General features: G+C 39.9%; 1 protein-coding gene across 1 annotated transcript in view; it reads left to right on the plus strand.

Annotated features, from left to right (window-relative positions):
• Positions 1-20,092, plus strand: part of LOC138019372 (uncharacterized) — a 129,311-nt gene that overhangs the window by 102,926 nt on the left and 6,293 nt on the right. The window contains 11 exon segments of the mRNA XM_068866138.1: positions 907-1,029; positions 2,807-2,935; positions 6,106-6,303; positions 8,633-8,827; positions 9,670-9,912; positions 10,448-10,693; positions 13,755-13,970; positions 14,214-14,279; positions 15,502-15,663; positions 16,831-16,995; positions 17,882-18,007. Coding sequence (XP_068722239.1) covers positions 907-1,029; positions 2,807-2,935; positions 6,106-6,303; positions 8,633-8,827; positions 9,670-9,912; positions 10,448-10,693; positions 13,755-13,970; positions 14,214-14,279; positions 15,502-15,663; positions 16,831-16,995; positions 17,882-18,007 — 1,869 coding nt within the window.

The following is a 20,092-nucleotide window of genomic DNA, read 5'->3' on the forward strand; positions in this document are numbered from 1 at the left end:
ACTCAGGTTCTATTGCAATAAGGCCGCGCGCTAACCGACTGTGCCATTCTTTATCTTTATCTAGGCAGTTTTTGATCAAGTTAAAATGGCTGAAAAACAAGAGTATTTATGTCACTATAAATCTTGTTAAAATAATACTAAGAATTAAAAGCTAGTATCAAAAATTGAGTTTTAAGTGAAGATTTAAACTGTTCAATTTAATTTCCTGATCGAAAGTGGTAGGCCATCCCATAGTGAGGGGGCGGCCATAGAAAAAGACCTGTCACAAAAAGAAGATAACATCTTTCCACTGGGAAATCTAATAGTAATCCAGCGTTAGAACGCAGCCGGTAGGATGCCTTTTTCCTTACGGAGATTAAATTACTAATATTCAGAGCTTAAAAACGATTAAAGTGTTTTAAAGAAAATACGGAACCGCACTATAAAAGCGCAATAAAGCTCTGTAACCGATTTTGCCAAAATCTGGTTGAAAAAACGCTCACATTGTTTATTTGCATGGTTCCTCGGCTCTTCGCGCCATAACCTGGGCAATCAATGAACAAGTGACTGTGTTGCGTTACATGCCTTGCCACCCAAACTGACCAGTTATCACTGCATCTGCTTGTTTCATCGCGGATTCATTCGGCTGTTCTGTCCTAAGCAACTGTATGTATTCAAGGAACGCTAAAGGGAGTCTTTGGGGACAATTACAGAGGAAATATGGGGTTATTTGATGTCTATTATTTGTGGCAAACTATCAGTTCAATTCCTTAAATTTTATTCATTGCGCGGCAAATCGAGACGAATGTTTTCTTCTGAGTCATTTGTTTGAGTGATTTTGTGCAAATCGTCTTCCTTTTCATGTTTTGTTAGCGCTATTTATAAAGCAGGTAAAAAAGAGTGTTAAAAGTTATTTCAATGTTGCAGATGTTAACGAATGCGGCTTGAATAACGCTGGATGCGAACACGTTTGCAACAACACCGCAGGAAGCTTCAATTGTGATTGCAGAACAGGCTTCAAGCTCAAAACTGATAAGCGGGGATGTGAAGGTATGAATTAAATGATTGCAGCTAAACGGACTTTCAACTCTCAAGTAAAATTCCTCTCAGTCACAAAGGTGGCAACCTCTTGGATTACCAAAATAACTCGTCTTCCTGTCACTGTCACTCAACTTTTATGATAAACTCGAACTGGAATTATCTCAGGATAAGCGCACCTGGAGACAAGCAGAAAATATAGTAATGACTTTCAACACTTTTATATTTTACTTTTAAAAGCTTATTATAGTGATAGAGAAACGGTCAAGTTGAAAAAAGCGGTTTACTGTTGGCTTTGGGGGTCACGCAATCGGAGAGCACTGCGTGACATCCAAAATACCGGAAACGGCTTGGTGGGACATTAGCTACATGTATTTCTTAATTTCAGTCATAACTAATCGATGATCAATGACATCAGTTCGTAATCAATGAGTAATCGAAGCCCAAAAATTTTCTGGCCTATGGATTACTCATCCATGACATTGATTACTCATCAATGTAATTGATTATTGATTACTCATTGATGAATCATCGATTACTGGTCGACTATTATAGTGCGCACAAATGACACATTTCTTGCTTTCTTATACCATTTTTTTTGTGATTCTTTTATCTGTATTAGACGTATTTTTCTTTATAAATGGTGTTCCTGTTGAAATTATGCCTTCACCAAATAGTCAAATAACCCTCTGGCATGTTGAGAAGTGAAGTGCTAATCACAAGTACAGATGATTCTAAATTGTGCAATATTTCACTTTACCCAACTAAATTTATCTAATTTTATTTTGTTTTTGCTTTATCAACCACAAATACTAAAATGAAATCTGCAAAAAATGGCCTTGAGGCCTGTATAAAGAAAGCAGGTAAACATCTCAAGGTGTCATAGAAGAATTTTCTAAGTTGAACAACCTTTGGGAACAAAACAGACCATTACCATAAGCTGGATAGAATAAAGCTGGAAACATCTGTTTATCTTTAATAAGTTGTTTTTATTTTGTTCTTATTCGGCAAATGAGTAATGAATGAAATCAATGACTAATCAATGCAATCATGGACTAATTGATGCAATCAATGACTAATCGATGACCAAAAATTTTGAGGCCTATCGATTAGTCATCGATTATTCTTTGATCATCGGCAATAATTAATGACTACATGTAATCAACTGATTACCTATCAATCACGTATTGATTACTCATTGATGTCATTGATTAGTTATGTCTGGTTAATTCAACACTTCCATAAAGGCCTTATGAGGTCTAAGGAGTATTGTGTGCAAATAAATAGTCTGCTGTACACAGGACGAGCCTTTTTCCCAGTTTAAATAACGTTCACCATATTTCTGCCATTGCTTATGCACAGGATAGCTTCATTCATAAGAAACCATTTACCATTTCTTGCTGGGCCTTTTCCAGCTTTCTTCCTTTGCCTATGTTTACGGCAGAATGAAGGGGTAGTTTCTAAAGAAACTGTGGTGCTGCGTCGGTGAGGAAGTAGTATACAAAAATTTGGTTTTATCAATGGAGTTGATAATGTAAATTGGCCACCGTACAGAGATTCTAAAAGCTGACGTTTCGAGCGTTAGCCCTTCGTCAGAGCGAATGGCTAACGCTCGAAACGTCAGCTTTTAGAATCTCTGTACGGTGGCCAATTTACATTATCAACTCCGTTGATAAAACCAAATTTTTGTATGTTTACGGCAGTTTCATATTTACTTGTAATTTATTATCACCTAACCAAGTGTACCTTTTGTCCCTCAATTAGTTCTGTGTACACTTATTCACTCTAGATATCGATGAATGTGCTTTGGCGGCAGGGAAGGGTGGCTGTGAGCACAAGTGTTCTAATTTTGAAGGAGGATATTTCTGTTCTTGCAATGCCGGGTACAGACTCATGGACAATGACAAAGGATGCGAAGGTATAGTGCATATATGTATCTAAAAAAGAAATTGCAAACTTGTTTATAAAGTGCACCATGGTCTAACTTGTCCATGGATAGTGAAACGAAACAACAGATACTTGTGGAAAGCCAAAACTTCCTTATGTAATCGTATTCTTTTGGTCTTGAAGTTTTGTCTTGATGTTTTGAAGTTTGTCATAGTGTACTGTCGCAACATTATTATGTGGTGTGATTTTGTCATTATGTGACGAAGTTTGTGTGTTTACTGTTTTGAGTCATGGCCAAATCGTTCCGATATGTGACCCTTATTACCTAGATGCCCAAAGATTTCAATAAGCATCGTGTAAATACAGACAATTTACGTCACAAAGTGTACACCAATCATGCTACTCCTCAAGTTAATATAAACTGCATCTCCTGCCTTCTGGTCATGTGGTAGAATGCTGCATTTACCCTAAACAAAAAATAATGCCAACCTTTGCCCTTACCTGATGGTTGGAAATAATGTAGCAAATGCTTAGACTTAAAGGAACACTTCGTATTGGATGTCAAAATGGGTTGTGCATCTAATGAGGGGCAATCCTGGACATATGTGATCCACATAGTAAAAAAGAAACAAGGAATGGCAGCTCTGGTGTGCGTTTAGTGTTAACGTCATTACTCAACGTTGACAATCAATCTGTCTCTTCCTCTCACGCCAAACGGTTTCTGAGGTATTCCGATATCACGAGGTGCGATTTTACTGTTTTTTCTTTTGTTCCCGGGAAAACTTTTGTACGGTAACGAACACCTATAACCTTCCTGATATTAACGTGAGAAGTAAATGCCAATTAATTCTAGATGTATGAACTGTTCATGTGAAGTTTATTATTAACTACTTAATAACCGAGAGTGATGTCGTTTCAGCAAAATCTCAAACTGAGGCCTTGCCGTATTGACTGAGCGATAGCGAGGTCAATACAGCTAGGCCGAGGTTTGAGATTTGCTGTAACGACCGAACGGTCAAGGTTAAGTTGTTTAATGACTAACAGAAGGAAAAAACTAATTTGCGTAATCCATAATCGGCCCATGGGCATTACGGGAGATTATTACAGCGGAGCTCAGTTCGCGCGCCAGCGGAGTACCAAGGGTAAGAATTTTTGGGAAATCTATCCATGCGAGAAAGTTTGGTTATGAAGGCACTTACACCTGTACGTCCCTACGTCCGTCCACCCATACAGACTGTCGGGGTGGAGGTGGGAAGGCAGGGCAGCCTCTGGGAACGAGCCCGGAGTGTTCGGGCAATTTTCCTTGGCGGGAAATCGCGTGGCAGCGTTGCATTTGGCAACCCGCGTTTTTCTGGCGGGAAATTATCCATTAGTGACGAGCAACGGGATAACGAGCAGGAAAGAGCACGAGAGAAGAGGCGACGAATTTGAGAAATTCAAGCGAAGAAATCCTTGAGAGAAGCCAAGGAATGAGAAGAAGAGAAAATTTCAATGAAAATCAACGTAAAGCTGAGAGAAATAGAGCGAGAGACAAAATATTTATTTACAACGGTTAGCTTTCAGGTAAACTTAATGTTTTCCTTCTTTAAGAATAAGCTCATATGCCTCGCTGCCTCACATATTTTGTAAATTTAGCTAAAAAAGGAAGAAGGCTTGAAAACGTTTGCAATTCCGTGTTGACAGAGATTCTGACATATTTCAACAATCACATTTATAGGCTTTTTGTGTTAAATGGATGTCCAGTTATGAGCTGCTTTGTTTGACTGTGAAATTGCAGTCGAGTCAGCGAATTTACTACACTTTAGGTTGCTGTTGTTCTGAACTGAAGAGAGAGGGAGTAAAGATTGTCAGTCAAACGGAAAATGTTGTGAAAGAGATCACTGTGCATGTAGTTTCAGTTTTAGTTGTTGTTAAAAATTGTTAGTTATTGTTTGCAAGGCTTATTTGTTTACTGCTGTCCGCTCAGAGGTGTTTGATCACTGTAAACTGTACACACTAATGACGATTAATTTTGTAGTTTATGCAGAAGCATAATTATTTCCATAAACGCTTTATTGCTTTCTGGGGTTAAAAACGGGAGCTCCGCTTTTAGGCTTGGCTAAGTCTCAAGATATAAATTCGCGATATTGTAATCACTTCGTGACTATTTCAACCCTTTTAATATGACAAGGGTGTGGTAGTTCCTCAAAACTGACACTGGTCAGAACGGCGCTTAATTAAGAGAATAGGGAGCTTACGAAACGACGACGCCGACTGCATCGACGACGCTACAAGACAATAGGTTTAGTGAGCAAAAACAATGGTTCTGCACGCTCTGCACGTGCGTTTTACATTTTGGTACATTTCCTTGGCGTCATCTCCTAAATGACGACGTGAAATGACCAAATTCAAGGTTCTGTGGAGGACGTTAGCATATGACGATCAATTTTCAGTTCTCTCTCTACGCTTCCAGCCCACTCATACCAATTTAATTCCTCGACAGTTACTACACATATTTGACGCGAAACGAAATGAAATAGTTTCGTAGTGATATGAATAACGCGAACTTGTATTTTTAAATGAAGTCCTCGTAGCCGTCGTCGTCCTCGTTTCGTAAGCTCCCTAATAAAAGGACATGCTGACGTTCTTCATAAAACCTCAAATTTGGCTATTTCACGTTGTTGTTTTGCTGACAACGGTAAAGAAATGGATAAAAGAGAAAAACGCACGTGCAGGGCGTGCAAAGCTATTGTTTTTGCCCACTAAATATGCAAATTTATGACGTCCTCGTTGCCGTCGCCGTTGTCGTTGCTTAAGCTCCCTTATGTAATTGGTTAAAATAAGAAAAATAAATGTGTTGCACGTGCAGCACGCATTTTAGGAAGTATTTCTGCCGTACTCTGCTTGACCACAGACGTGAAATCACCAAATTTGAGGTTTTGATGACAACGTGAGCATACAAATGTGAACCCGGCTTTCATTCCGCTCTATTTTTACCCGGAAACCTCTCGTACCAATTTATTTTTGTGATACGTCGCGACGTGAACGAGGCGGAATAATGGTGACGGACTTGCGATAGAGCAAAGTTCTATTTTAAGGTGAGGTTTTCGTCGATGCAGATCTTAAAGTGCTTATCGTTGCTTGAACTCCCTGCTGCAAAACGTACTAATTCTCATCCAAACACGGCTCCAAAAGTAATGTATAAAATATTTTTATCTTTAGAGATATATTGCCCCGCTTTGGAAGCCCCATTCCGAGGTCGCATCGCGCCCACGATCTGTACTGACGATCGCTCCAACATTCGACGCAGCACTGTATGTACATATGACTGTGTTGTGGGTCACAACCTCGCCGGTGGAGACTTGTCTTTGATTTGTCAGATTAACGGATTTTGGCAAGGGAAGGTTCCATACTGTAAACGTAAGTACTTTTAAATAAATAAGAAAGTGGCTGAGGTCGATCGGAAAGGGAGCAAATTGCTAAAGAAATCTTGCTCTTGTTACCGGTATAAATTTAACAACTTAGGTGATTCCCTAGAAATCCCTCAGAATTTTCAATAAAGTGTCTACTTTGCTGTAATAAGTCAAACAATTAAGGGAGCGTTATCATGCTTGCCGCTTTGCGTGGTACTGTACCATGAATTGCGGATCCCTTTGTCTTGGTAAAGTAATGGGCCATTTCCGAGTTGCCGTTTGTCTCGGTTTCGAAGTGAGTCTTGGTGCTCAACTATTTTCTGAATAAAGGCTGGATATTGCATAGTCATGTTTAGTTTGAGTGGATTTTTTTAGTACACTTATACGACAAGGAAAAACTGTAAATGAATGCTTGCGTAACAACTTCACTTTTAATTTTGAAGCAGATTTATTTTGGATTAGTGCTGTCAAACCCGGTTGTGTCCCTTCGGTTCAGACAATGGCTACAGCAACTGGAACTCCACAAGACAATAATATCATTGGTTTAGGGCTGGGTCGCATTACGTAGGCTCCAAAAAAATTGTCAAGAACTTCAAATTTCCAATTTTTTGTGCGGTATGCACTTCTGAAGTTGAGCAGATATTGACACAAAATTGTAAGGTTTTCGCGCGTTTGCACTCGTTCAAGCTTTGCCTTGACCATTTTTTTGCAAAGCAAATAAAAAGTCCGCTAGTGCGACCGGGCCCATAGCCCAAATCGTGTTGCACGTGGGGCACGCATCTCGGTACATTTCTTTGCCTTACTCACCAGAAGTGACGATAGTTGTGGTTACGCACGCCTGGGGTTTGGGGCCTTCCGAAGGGTAAATGGCTCAGGTTTGGTTCAGGTCAGGTTTCAAGTTACCCTTAGGGATGCGGTTACACAGTAAAAGACTCTCTTCAGGGTAAATAATAGGGTATAATTAATATAATTAGGGATCGTCATGTATTAGCTTCGTTCTGCTTTATGATTGGCCCAGTCCCCTCAGGGAGCAGATAAACCGTACTTTTCAGTTCAGGAATTGTCATGGGAAGTTCTGTTGTTCTTTTTGATGTATAGCGGCCTTGGTGCAAGAGGTCCTGAGTTCGATTCCCGGATCTCGCATCCTTGTTTCGACTTCTTTCCTTTCGGTGTAGCTAATTGTCCTTAAATACCCGTAAAACGGAGCACTGATGGAGAGGGGGGAGTAAAATGAGCGCACCGTCACCCTCAGGTTTGTCAGTTAAATTACTGTTACGAGTTATCGACGTTGAATATGGTTACTTTACTTTTATCCATGGAAATAAACCTAGGGCAGTTTCGGTCCAGGAAAGCGGATACAGACAAAAACGTCCTTGCCCGTGGGCAAACGCTATCAGTTTACCTATGGGTAAAAGAGCTAGTGTAACCACAGGTGATAAACATGAAATAACCATACGAAAGTTTTTGACGAAAACTTGTGCATGTGACAGTGGATCGTTTATTCGTTATAATAACTTTAGAAATTTCCCTCCTGATACACTTAACGTATACTGTATGACGTGAACAGGATAGAACGATCGCGAAACACCGAAGGCGATGGCGCAATCATGTTTCAAAGTGACGTCACCAACGTAAAGTGAAGTTGACGCTGCCGTTGTCCTTTTCCTGCTTTTATCAAAATCAGAATAATGCAGTTTTTCGTTTTCCGTTTCACGTAAATACGATATTAGAGTTTAAGCAAAGACGACGGCTACGGCAAGAAAACGTCAGTCCAATAAAGAACTTAGCGCTATCGCAAGTATTTCGCGATTATTCCGTCTCTTTTACCTTTTACAGTACAGGCGAACTATCCTGTAACTGAATGGGTACTGACGGTTTTAAATTCAAAACAGTAAATGTCTGTTTCTTTTTTTTATGATAACGTTTTCGTCAAAGCATAATATGTTGTGATTTCACGTTGTTGTTTTGTGGAGTACGGCAGAGAAATGCACAGAAATTCGTGTTGCATGTGCAGCACGAGTATTTTTGCTTTTTTAACCATAAATATTCTTGCTTCGTGGCGTTGCCGTAGCCGTATCATAGCTGTCGTCTTTGCTTAAACTCCCTATTAAATCTCTCAAATTCTCTACTTTCGCATTCCCCATAATACACTTTGTTTCCCCCTCAAATTTTGCATTAACCATTGTTTTTGAATGCTCTTGGGGACACTGCATATTCCCAAGAGCATTTTAAAACAATAGTTTATACAAAACATGGTGGGTAAGCAAAGTGTATTATGGGGAATGCGACAACAGAGAATAACGTATTTATAGTTTTATTTTGATTTTCTATTTCAGCGCTTGTTTGTCCAAAGTTGTCGGCACTTGACAAAGGCGGCGTGGTCCCAGCGTCATGTTCAAAATCGGACGTCGAGTATGGCGTACGATGTGTCTTTTACTGTGATGATGGATATGAACTGAGTGGTCCGAGGTATACCACGTGCCAGAGCGATTCAAGCTGGAGTGACATAGCACCCTTGTCATGCGTCAAAGGTATGTCAAAATTCAACCGTCGTCAAACCTCTGAGCCCGCAAGGTTTCTCCACTGAACAGAGTGGGTGCTTTCATTAGCGTGAGGAACATAAGAATAGACCATAATCGTATTCTCAGTATTGGACTGGAACTAGCTTGCAATGGAGGCTAATGCGGGGGAATCTTTTCAAATGCAAATACTTTTCAACATACCCCCCCCCCCCTCCCATTAGCCTCCATTGCTGTTACGTAATAAAGTGTTTTATTGTCAATCCTTCTAATAACAAGGTCTTTGAAAAAGTGTCGAAACTGGTTTGAGCCACCTTAAACTGAATCTAAACTCGAATATTTTTCGTTGATAAAATTAATATTTCCAGCGAAAGGTGAATCCGCTCCACATAATTTTTTTTAACTTTGCAGAAAGTTTCATCCTGGCATGCTGATTACGTTTCAGCCAAAAAAAAATGGGGGTCACCGAGTTCATTTTTGAGATATGAGCAACTAAAGCCAAAATATAGGGTGTCTTTGCAGGGCTTTTCTGTTGCCACGGAAATTTTTTACGTCGCAAAAATGACCGAATCTTTTTCAGCAATAATTGGTGTTTGATGTGGTACCATAACATTGTTATTAAGTGATAAAGTGTTGTAGTGTCAATCCTTCTAATAAGAACGTTTCTTTCAAGTGTTAAAACTAGTTTGAACCACCTTTATTTCGAATTCGGTTGCGCAAAGCCAACTGAGAGCATTGCGTCTAAGACACAAGACTGAAGATTCAAACCGCCCAATCGCAACTTGTCTGTCACATTGCCACCGCTGCTTAAAACAAACGTTTACCAACAAAATTACTTGGGTTTAATTTCACAGTTAACAAAGATCCTTGGATCGCTTGTCCCATTGACAGAGTGGAAGAGTTGGATTCAGACAAATCAACAGTGGTGCTTGGATACAAATGGCAACTTCCACGAACTAACATGAAGAACGTCACGGTGTCGCCTAGCAACTACGGTGAGAACTATCCGTTCCCTGCTGGCAAGCATCGTGTCATGTGGACAGGAATCAGTGATAGCGGGTCGCTGAAGAGTTGTAGTTTTCATATTACTGTAAACGGTAAGTGTCTAGCTCCAACTCGGTGTTCCGAAAAGAGAAATAGCGATGCAATAGTTTCCTCTCTTGAAGTCTCCAACTTACGGAGCAAAGAACAAGTGCTTATATAAAACAAATACCGGTAGATTCCATGTTGCCGCGTGCGTGTGTTCATTAACAGATCACAGAATATGTCGAAATGTGGTAAGCACATCAGCGACACACTCGGTTATTGCTTCTTATGCCACTGTTTTGTTATATTCCGTTTTGAAGAGGCGCACGACAACATAGGATCTAACTCACCATAACCTTTCATAGATCTTGGACAGATTTAAAATCGCGTTTTGGGAACGCGGAAAAGTTCAGGCTTTGGGTCATTTCTTGCCTGTAATGTACAGACATCAAATAATTTCTCAAAAGATAGAGACAATTTAGGAGAAGGGAACTTCCATGGTTTTATGTCAAGCAGCATCCTTCCGGTTGCTGTTTCACGCAAATGCAATGATGCTAAGTCTGCTTTGATCAACGTTCCCTTCTTCCCTCTCTCTCGTTATTTCAGATGTCACTCCGCCGTCAACCAAAAACTGTCCCACTTCATTCTCGGATAAAGCAAACAACTTGCAATTGCAAAAAGCAGTCACATGGTCGCCACCGAAATTCACCGACAATGTGATCGTTACAAGCGTCATATCCAACCGTCAACCAGGATTTATCATGAATACGTACACATCAATTACAATACGATATACTGCTGTTGATGCGGCAGGAAATGTTGGGTATTGCATGTTTAACATCACTCTCGAAGGTGAGTGGCTTCGTTCCTTTTTTTTTTTTCAAAATATAATTTTGAGTAAACTGTGTGGCACAACCACCATTGCAATCTACCCATGAAAATGTTCCTTGGCACCATTTGATCATCGATAGCGACAAAATCGCAAGAAACGTCACCAAGTGTAACATCTGTTGAGCAACTAGACTCTCAACTTGAAATGGACCCGAATTACTGAGTGACTGTTCCGCCCACTTCAGTTAAAGGGGACCTCCACTGTTTTAACAAATGTCCCCTAAAATGTTCCATGTGTACTTATTAGAAGATCAGTTACAAAAAAACAATTCAATACCTACTGGCAACGCTTCCCGGTGCCGCCATCTTGAATGTCGCGCAATGCAAGTTGAGTTTCGTTGTTGCTTTGCTGTCCGGTTCGCAGGAACTTTCAGTCAAAATCTGTTTCGTCGTAGAAAGCAAGCGAAAACCAGAACATCTTGATAACATTCCTTTCCCATTGTGTGAGCAGTAGCCAGCTTTCGCTTTCAAGGTGTAACCACAACAATGGAAAGATACGTTTTCAACCCCCGGGGGGAAATGGACAAAATTGTTCTTGTCCAGCGAAGAGGTTTCAAGTGCAACCATGCACTCGCTGTAACGTCGATTGCAAGAAAGGTTCCCTGGCCTGAAAGGTAGCGTCGAACACAACACCTCTCAAGAATTTTAAGCCATTCCACGGAGCAATTCCGCAGATCGGTGGTTTTCGTAGTAAGTTTTAAAACAAATTGTCTCGTGTAACAGCGCCTTCGTGGTTTTTGACCCGTGCCATGAGAAATTCGGTAAGAAATGAACGAGTAGCGATTGCAACGACAAAAACAACTTTGATTTGCTTGTCTTAAAAGTGTAATTCTCGTATTGCGAAGGTGGTTTAAAGTTATACGGTGATGGTTTTTTGGTCATGATCGCCTGTTTAAACTACTTTGCCGGTTATTCAACGATTGATGCTCTTGCGCAACTCCACCAAGTAGTCCACGAGGCAGTAGGTACATGGATTTAGATTAGAATAGAGTGAAATTAAACCCTATCAAATGCAAGAAAATCATAGTAAATTTTATACATAGACAATCTTACATTCCATTCTATAACTTTATTTAGGTCGTCACTAGGTATTCAACAATTATTCCACGAGCACTCGTTGGATATGAGAGGATAGATAACCAACGAGGCGCGTAGCGGTAGATAGCCAACGAGGCGCGTAGCGCCAAGTTTGCTTTATACATTTATAATCATCTCATGTCCAACAAGCACGAGTGGAATAATTAAATCTTCCTGACTTTGTTTAATTAACTTAATTAATTTGTAAATTGTCTCAACTTGCATTATTTTGCTTCGCGTTATTAATTAAACTAACACGGATTCTTAAATTTTGAAAATACAGTTTTCAAGTTGCTACCTTGAAATATTTTTATGCCATACTTTGTGGCTGTTTCCTCAGCGAAAATTTTAATTTTAAGCTAACGCTTACGCTTACCATATTTGTAAGTTATGGTATATTAGCTCATATACCAGGATGGCTAAGCCAATGAAAGGTCTTGAATTGCATTGTCCAATGATCCAGGTTTTAATAAAATCTAGTAAAGCCCAAATATATGGAATTGTTGGGGATATTGTTGTTTAATGATGTACAAATCTACAATCTTCAAGTCGTTCTGAGAACGAAGAGTATAAGATTGCCACGTAAAAATAAAGCTATTTATAGCGAAGGGTGGTTTATTTGCTTGCTAGTTGCGTTTTAGATATCTTCTGTTTGCCTGCCCAAAAGACCAGCTTTGGAATTGATCGTTAACAAATTTGCATTCTGTGTAACCGTGGGAACTGTGTTTTCAAGGCAGTTAAAATATTTTTGACAAAACTGCTAGTATGGTAAGAGACGATAATTGATGGTCATTGTATTTCAGTTTTGACTCCCGCTCAAAGCGAGGCTTCTCCGCAGCGAGCGATGCATTCTGTTGGGTGAGCCGTGCACTCTGCCGTACGAAATTCTGTATGCGTTAGGTTACGGTAAAAAGCAGCAAAGGTCGTCTAAGATGCTTTTTTAAAATACTGATTATGTTGCTGCTCGCTCGTTTCCCTCAACGCACGACTGTTTATAAACGAAGTACGCAATATATTTCAAACGATGTGACATTTAAAGTCTCGTGTGGTATTTGTTTCAGAAATGGCATCTTAATAATTTTCAATTATTACGGCGAAAATGCCTTTTACCCTAAGGGTGGCCTTCACTCAATTTGAAAGACATGCATGGGAATAAGCAACGTGCGCAAACTCCGACAGTGGTCTCTGGATCCATTAGTAGCCTTTGTGAGGACAAGAGACACTAAAACACAAAAAGAAAATGCGCTTGCGCTTGTCTCTTGTGGTTATGCATGCTTCGTCAGTGAAACATGGCTCCCAACTGTGTCAGTTGGTAGAACATTGCACCGGCATTGCTGAGGTTATGGACTCATGGGTCGAATCCTTTTGAAGCCACCTGAATTTTTCAGGTGTGTATCAAAAGACAATTGCTGAAATGGTCTACATAAGTGCGAGGATCATTCTTTCTTACCTTAAAATCTGGAGCACTCGCCTCCCACCGATGTGGCCCGGGTTCGGCCCGGGTTCGATTCCCAGACTCGGCGTCATATGTGGGTTGAGTTTGTTGGTTCTCTACTCTGCACCGAGAGGTTTTCTCCGGGTACTCCGGTTTCCCCTCCTCAAAAACCAACATTTGACTTGATTTGTGTTAATTTTTAATTTCAATTTACAGTGTACCGAATAAGTGCTTCAGCGCTAGAACGACTAGACACTTAAATAAAGTTCCTTTCCTTTCCTTTCTTTTTATCGCAGTTTCTCATAAGTAATTTTGAATGTATTCAGGAGTATTTTCCGTTTGCTTTCTTGTAGGCTAGAGAACAACGATTAACATAGCCTTCAACATAGAAGAAAATCTTCTACAATATAGGTTCATCTCGATTTTATTGCAATAGATGCAGAAACTATATATTCTTTCAACTCGAGGGACTTCGTCGTATAACTACCTGTTGTCTTTTTCTCTTTGCAGGTTTAACTTGCCCGACGGTTGCTCACCCAAAGAATGGCAGAACTTCAAAGTTTGGATTCTTTCTTCAACTAAGATGCAATCCTGGATTGTTCTTTAACCCCAGTCCTCCAGGATATCCTGGAGAGTTCAAAAACCCAAGCTACCTTTGTCAGAATAACAAGTGGGTTTCATTGAGTAGTCTCAAGTCTGTTATCACAAAGGCGCCGGATTGCTTTCGTAAGATATAACGTTACCGCTTACGTCTTAAATATGAATGAGTAATAACAATTATCAAAAGTAAAGCTCGTTATTTCATAAATTAACATTCCGGATAAAAGACGAACTACGATAAATAAACTTGTTTTTTTCTGTAAAGAGGTTAAATGAACTTTCAAAGCTGATCCTTCTGTTCTGAAAATGGAAACATCCTGTCAGACTCTTTCAAATGGTACGAAAGCTGACTCTGTTTCTCTTTTGTAGGTTATGTAATTCGTGGTACTACACCTTGTGAAGGGGGCTCTGTCCCTTTAGTCGACAAATATTGCTGTAAGTGTTACTTGTGAAGTCTGCAGAGAGAAAGGATGGATTTGGCTTATTTAATTAGATTTGATTTCAAGTCATTCTAGCTTGATTTGACTGTTTCAGACCTTTTCCAATTAGTAGAACACTTTGTGGTAGGCTATGTGAACTTCAAACTGAGTCGTTGTTTTTTTATCAGTATCGACTGAGACATCACACTGATCAATCAATGCCATTGGAGGAGTTTTTATAAGGTCAACAATAGCGCACAGCTGTTCCCCCAGGGAGAAAAGGGGGGGGGGGGGGGCATTGTCAGGCATATGTGCTCACAGGGACCAGCAGATCGTAAATTGATTTTTAATTTTCAAAGTTAAAAGATCTGTCTTGTCTCGACTTTGCAACCAGCAGGGAAGGAACAGAATCTGAAAGGACAGTATCATTATGGCCCATGGAGCGCTTGCCTAATTTTATGGTTCACTTAGCTAAAACTAACACAATTATTATCATCATTACTACAACTACTACTGCGGCTGCGGCTGCGGCTGCCACTGCCACTGCCAACACTCCTACTACTACGTATGACGACGACGACGGCTACTACGACTGCTACTGCTACTATTGTTGCCGCTGTTGCTGCCGTTGCCGCATACTAAGACTACTACTACCCATAATACTACTTGAAGTAAAAAACGTTCTCTGGTTAAAAACATAAGCTTTCGGCTATCAGTCTATAGCCTTTAACCAATGAAAAAAGTTAGCGCGCGGATGGAAATATATACGAAATGGAGTGCGAAAAAATTTTTTAAAATAAAATACAAAAAATGTGTGAAAAAAAGCTAAGAGATAAAATGTAGATGAGGTTTAATTACAGTAAAATAGAGTTTTGAGTTATTATCCGCGTCAACGCTTTTAGCTGTGTGCCAAGATTCTAGTGTTTTTCGAACGCGGTAATTGCCTTTGTCAATAACGCAAGCATTATCAAAGTCAGTGAAGTGATTATTTAGCCACGCATGGTTAGCAACATTTGAACCGCTTGTGTAGTTTTTCAAGTTTCGTTGATGTCCCTTTTTATGGGTTTGGAAGCATCTTCCGGTTTCTTTTTTAACCAGAGAACGTTTTTACTTCAAGATGTTTTATCCTCAGATTTTTACTCATAATACTACTGTTACCATTATTTGCCTTGTGGTTTTGATTGTGCTCGGTGAACAAACTAACTGTTGTAGCTAAATTGATTTTACGTTTCTTCCAGTAAATTGTTATCCCGGGAGCTATAGTAACAACAAGACACAGACGTGCGAGCTTTGTAATCCGGGATTTTATCAGGACGAGGAAGGAAAAGAGGAATGCCTTCCCTGTCCAAAGAACACTTCATCCGTGATAAAAGGCTCCAAATCGATGTCAGACTGTAAAGGTAAGTCAGTTTGTGAGTGAGATTTGAGTGAGTCGGTCATTGTTGGAATGAGTCCGTCTGTCTGTTAGTCATACAGTCAAGGAACAGAACACAAGATAGCTTGACTTCACTTTAATGCCACGGAATGTTAATAGAAATGAAAGGTTGGTGAGTGCAGGCGTGACATAAAAATTAGAGTTCCTATAATTTTAAAGTCTTTCTTTCATATTTTCTTTCGTCTCTTTTATGGGGTAGTGTTTTTTTAATATTGTTTAACGTGAACAAGATGGAATACGCGCGCATAACCTAAAGTAGCACAAAGTTATGATCATTTTGAAGGGACGTTTTCGTTTCTGTAGCCGTCACCATTTCTTCAACTCCCCACTGCAACTTGCAGGACTGCGTTGGCTCTCAGAGCGTTTGATTTACAAGTTTACCATATTTGGGGTCAGTTTACAAGAATAAGAGGAACTGGAAAGTAACCTAGCTTTTGCGTTTCGCGCACACATGGCTTGAAAACTGTATCGCTTGAAGTGAAATAAAGAGTGTCTTCGAGGTGCATTTCAGTCAAATGGGATTTCTACGACCCAAGTAGATCTTTTTCACAGTTTTGTTACCTGATGATCATGTTATTGTTTGGGTTTGGCCTCTATACTTTTAAATAATTCCTCGGACCATTTAAGAACTCTTGTTTTTGCATTTTTTTGAAAATTTATTTTGAAAAGATATACCTACAGATACTAGCGATTATGATTACAACAGTAACTTATGATATCATACACACAACAAAAACAGATCTACTTGCTCAAACTGTCAAAGTTGGGAACATTTTGCCGTAAAAACGCTGCGTTTGTTTGACATTATGGCAATATATCCTTCATTCTCTATCTTTTCCACAAAGGTTATGAAGCTCGCAAACTTGGATAAAAGGTCATTCGGTGCTTAGCTATAAAGAAAATAATTGCCAATGAGAATGCGGGTGTTAAGGGTTAACGTTGTAGTGTCTTTCTGCAAGTACCAGAAAGCACTGTATTTTTGCTTGGTCTCTTCAGTTGGATTAGTCTTCCTTTGGAGTTGTTTTGTTTTCTGTATATTGTTTCTTTTGTTATAAGGAATGTCTGTACTGTTACCTGCGGAAGGAACCGGGTTGATTCAGAAGAAGAACTCTTTCTTGTTTTGTCGTTATAGCTATCTGCAAGCCTGGCTATTACTCTACCAATGGCGGCGTAGAACCGTGTGAGAAATGTCCCATGGGAACGTACCAGGAAAACGAACAGCAAACCCGGTGCCATCCATGCCCCGCAGGGACAAACACCACAGGGACCGGAAGTACTTCACAGGACGCTTGTTTATGTAAGTGATCATTCAAGCCTCCAAACGGCACGTGAAGAAAATCACCTCTTTTGGTAGCTATTCACAACGTAGAATTGTAATTTCTAATTGCTAATAAAGCATAACCAACTTCGGTTGGATCAGATGACTGAGGAACTGGTGCGTCTGCAAATTTGGTCCAAGTTCCTGTTGTTGTGGTCCTTCCTTGTAAATTGAAAATTCTAATTGGTGCTTGTTCTGTTGTCACTCTCACCACCTGGGTTGGGAAAACGTACATAAAAAAAAAAACAAAAAAAACAAAACAAAGCAAAAACAAAAAAAGCCGGGAGATGCGCATTGCTTGAATCGCTGCTTTTTTGTTCGGGTTCAATTGACTCTTGATAACGACAGCGATAACGAGAACTATAACGTAAACGATTACGATAACGGTAACGGTAACTTGAGTACCCGAAAAAAAAAAACCTCTCGAAGCAGGGTACAGAACCAACAGACTCAACCCACTTGTGACGCCAAGTTTGGGAATCGAACCCAGGCCACATTGGTGGGAGGCGAGTGCTCATCACCTCATCATCTCTTCTGTTGGCCAAATTGGTGAGGGAGCGACTATTATACGAACTCCCAATGTATGTTTTCGAAGAGGCAAACACCGTAGTGATGGGTTCCCGTCAAGGTTCTCTCCAATTTTTGTAAACAGTGTAGCCACCGTCGTGAGCAAGTGAAGTGACTGGAAATGTTTTGAACTGAAAAAAAAAAAATCGCCTTGCGCATGTACACGTAAGCAAGAAATGGCTAGCACTTTTATTGTGAGTACAAAAAAAAAACTATTGGTCCTACATGTATGTTATTACCAATCCGAAAAGGTAGATAGACTTAAACTCATGCAATTTATTTGCTTTTCATCCATCAGCCCCTGTTCGCATCACACAAACTATTCCCCCTACTGACTATACGGTGTACAAAAACGAAACCTTTCCACTTGCGTGTTACATTGAAGGGAGCCCTACGCCCAGCGTATCATGGAAGAAAGTTGGAGGTAAGATAATCTTTCAGGTTTATTGTATTTGGAGATAAAAAAATCCTTGGTTTTCACAGAACGTCGCGGCGGCATTCTAGGAAAACCAAAAATTTCCTCCAAATTTGAGCATTCAGAGAAGAAAAAGTAAAGAACTCGTTAAGTCTAAAAGATCGCGAAAACTTTGCTTTGACCACTCAAACGTTGACGCCGGGCAACCGAAAATGGACGTTTGACTTGCTTGGGCAAACATTTGGAATACACTGTCACGTAAAGCCAGCGAGCAAGAGCTTCCCAATCAGGTGTAGGCGCTTGTTTAAAGACACCTGTGTTTTAAGAGACGGCAATGTCATGTCATTTTTTACAATTGTCATGTTTCCTTTTGTTCCTATATTTAATTAACATTTTGGCTCACACTATATATTCAACTCTGTACTTTGTAATTTACACTGAAGATGACAGAAGTTTCTGTCGAAACATGTTTTTAAATTTAAAAAGTGTTGTGTTGTTGCTAAAAATATCGATATGTCTGCTACTATCCAGACCTCATGTCATTCCACTCTTAATCTGAAAGTTGAAATACGCTTTTGTAGAAATGAAGACAAAGGGAGTGTTTACACAAAAGCGTTTTAATTAGTATCTGCATTATTTTTGATCGATCATGGTGCACACGATACCCATCGAGATTGTTACAGAAAGTTGTCACGAAATTCCCCATCCACAGTGTAGCCTTTTTGAAAATGATGCTGTTCCATCTGTCATGCAAATCGCATTGACTTGAAACCGTTTCCTGTTTGAGAGAGAAATTTGACTTGTTCGCGAAGCTCTGACATACATTAACCAAATTGAAGATTATGTGAACCAAATAAGCAAGGCGTATGCACTTGAAGAACCGTGCAAAACCCTTCGAAACCGCATCGCATCGCTACGGGTTCGAACTCGCTAAACCTTCTTCTTCTTCTCGGGCTTGTGTAAGTGCCTCTTGAACTGGAATGGTATTTTTGTTTTGAAGAACCATGATTTGTTCACTCATTCAAGGTGAATGAATCCATGAACGAAATGATATATGAAATGCAGGGTTCTGGCTAAGTTTTTGCACAGGAGGTAAAAAACCAAAAATAGCAGGTAACTTTGTTACCTGCCCCTGCATGGGCTAGCGAGCTCAAGTCTCAATTTGACGTTCGTATCGATCGCTGTCGCGTGCCAGAGGCTGCTAAATTAATTTAATACTTAGCAAAAAGAAAGTAGGTTTTGCTATTTCATTGATTTTCACTCACCACCGCTTTTCTGACGCTTTTGTTGTAAACCAAATTCCGAGAGACCTTTCTGTCGTTTTCCACGCGTGGATGTCATCTTGTAAACGTTTAATAATAGATTATGGGCAGGAGCTTATTAAGGGGAGCCTCTAAATTCCTTGAGTCAACCCTTTCCCGAGATAATTTGTTTTAGGAACAGGTCTTTCCCGCGAAAAGTATCATAATTCCCTTGACGCTGAGATAGCTCTATTTTGATTGGCTTTTACAACAGTAAGCGTGCTGAATCTCCCAAGGGAGGTGTTCTATAAATAAATCTACCCGGGAAAAGGTTGACTCCGAGGCCAAGTATGGGAGATAGAGGCTCCTCTTGATGAGCTCCTGATTATGGGGAGTTTTCACAGGACGTGGGAGGAATGGAAAGGAAACATGGCGGACATCGTTTCGAGGGATGAGTTGGCAAAAACAAGCTGTATTGCTTTAACAAATGGTATATTTTCGAAGCGATAACGTGTGCCAGATATCTTTACAGGATTGGTTGGAAGGGGAAAGCAATAGTTTTCCATAAACGCAATTTCACCTTTGAACAGATGAAAATTCCTTTGATAATTTCGGTAAATATTTCAGTGAAACAGCCGGTAACATTTACTTGAACAGCCGGTAAAAATAACCGGTTACCGGCCTGGAAATGGGTCATAGCTTCATTTGATTTTCATATCCGCAGTTCAATATATGATCTACTTATATCCGCAGTTCAATATATGATCTACTTCATATTTATTTCGTCCATTGATTTATTTATCACGGGAACATTTGAACCCACAAATGACCATCTCCCAACATCAGTGGGTTC

This window comes from Montipora capricornis, chromosome 10 (assembly GCF_036669925.1).
Source record: "Montipora capricornis isolate CH-2021 chromosome 10, ASM3666992v2, whole genome shotgun sequence".
NCBI lineage: Eukaryota > Metazoa > Cnidaria > Anthozoa > Scleractinia > Acroporidae > Montipora > Montipora capricornis.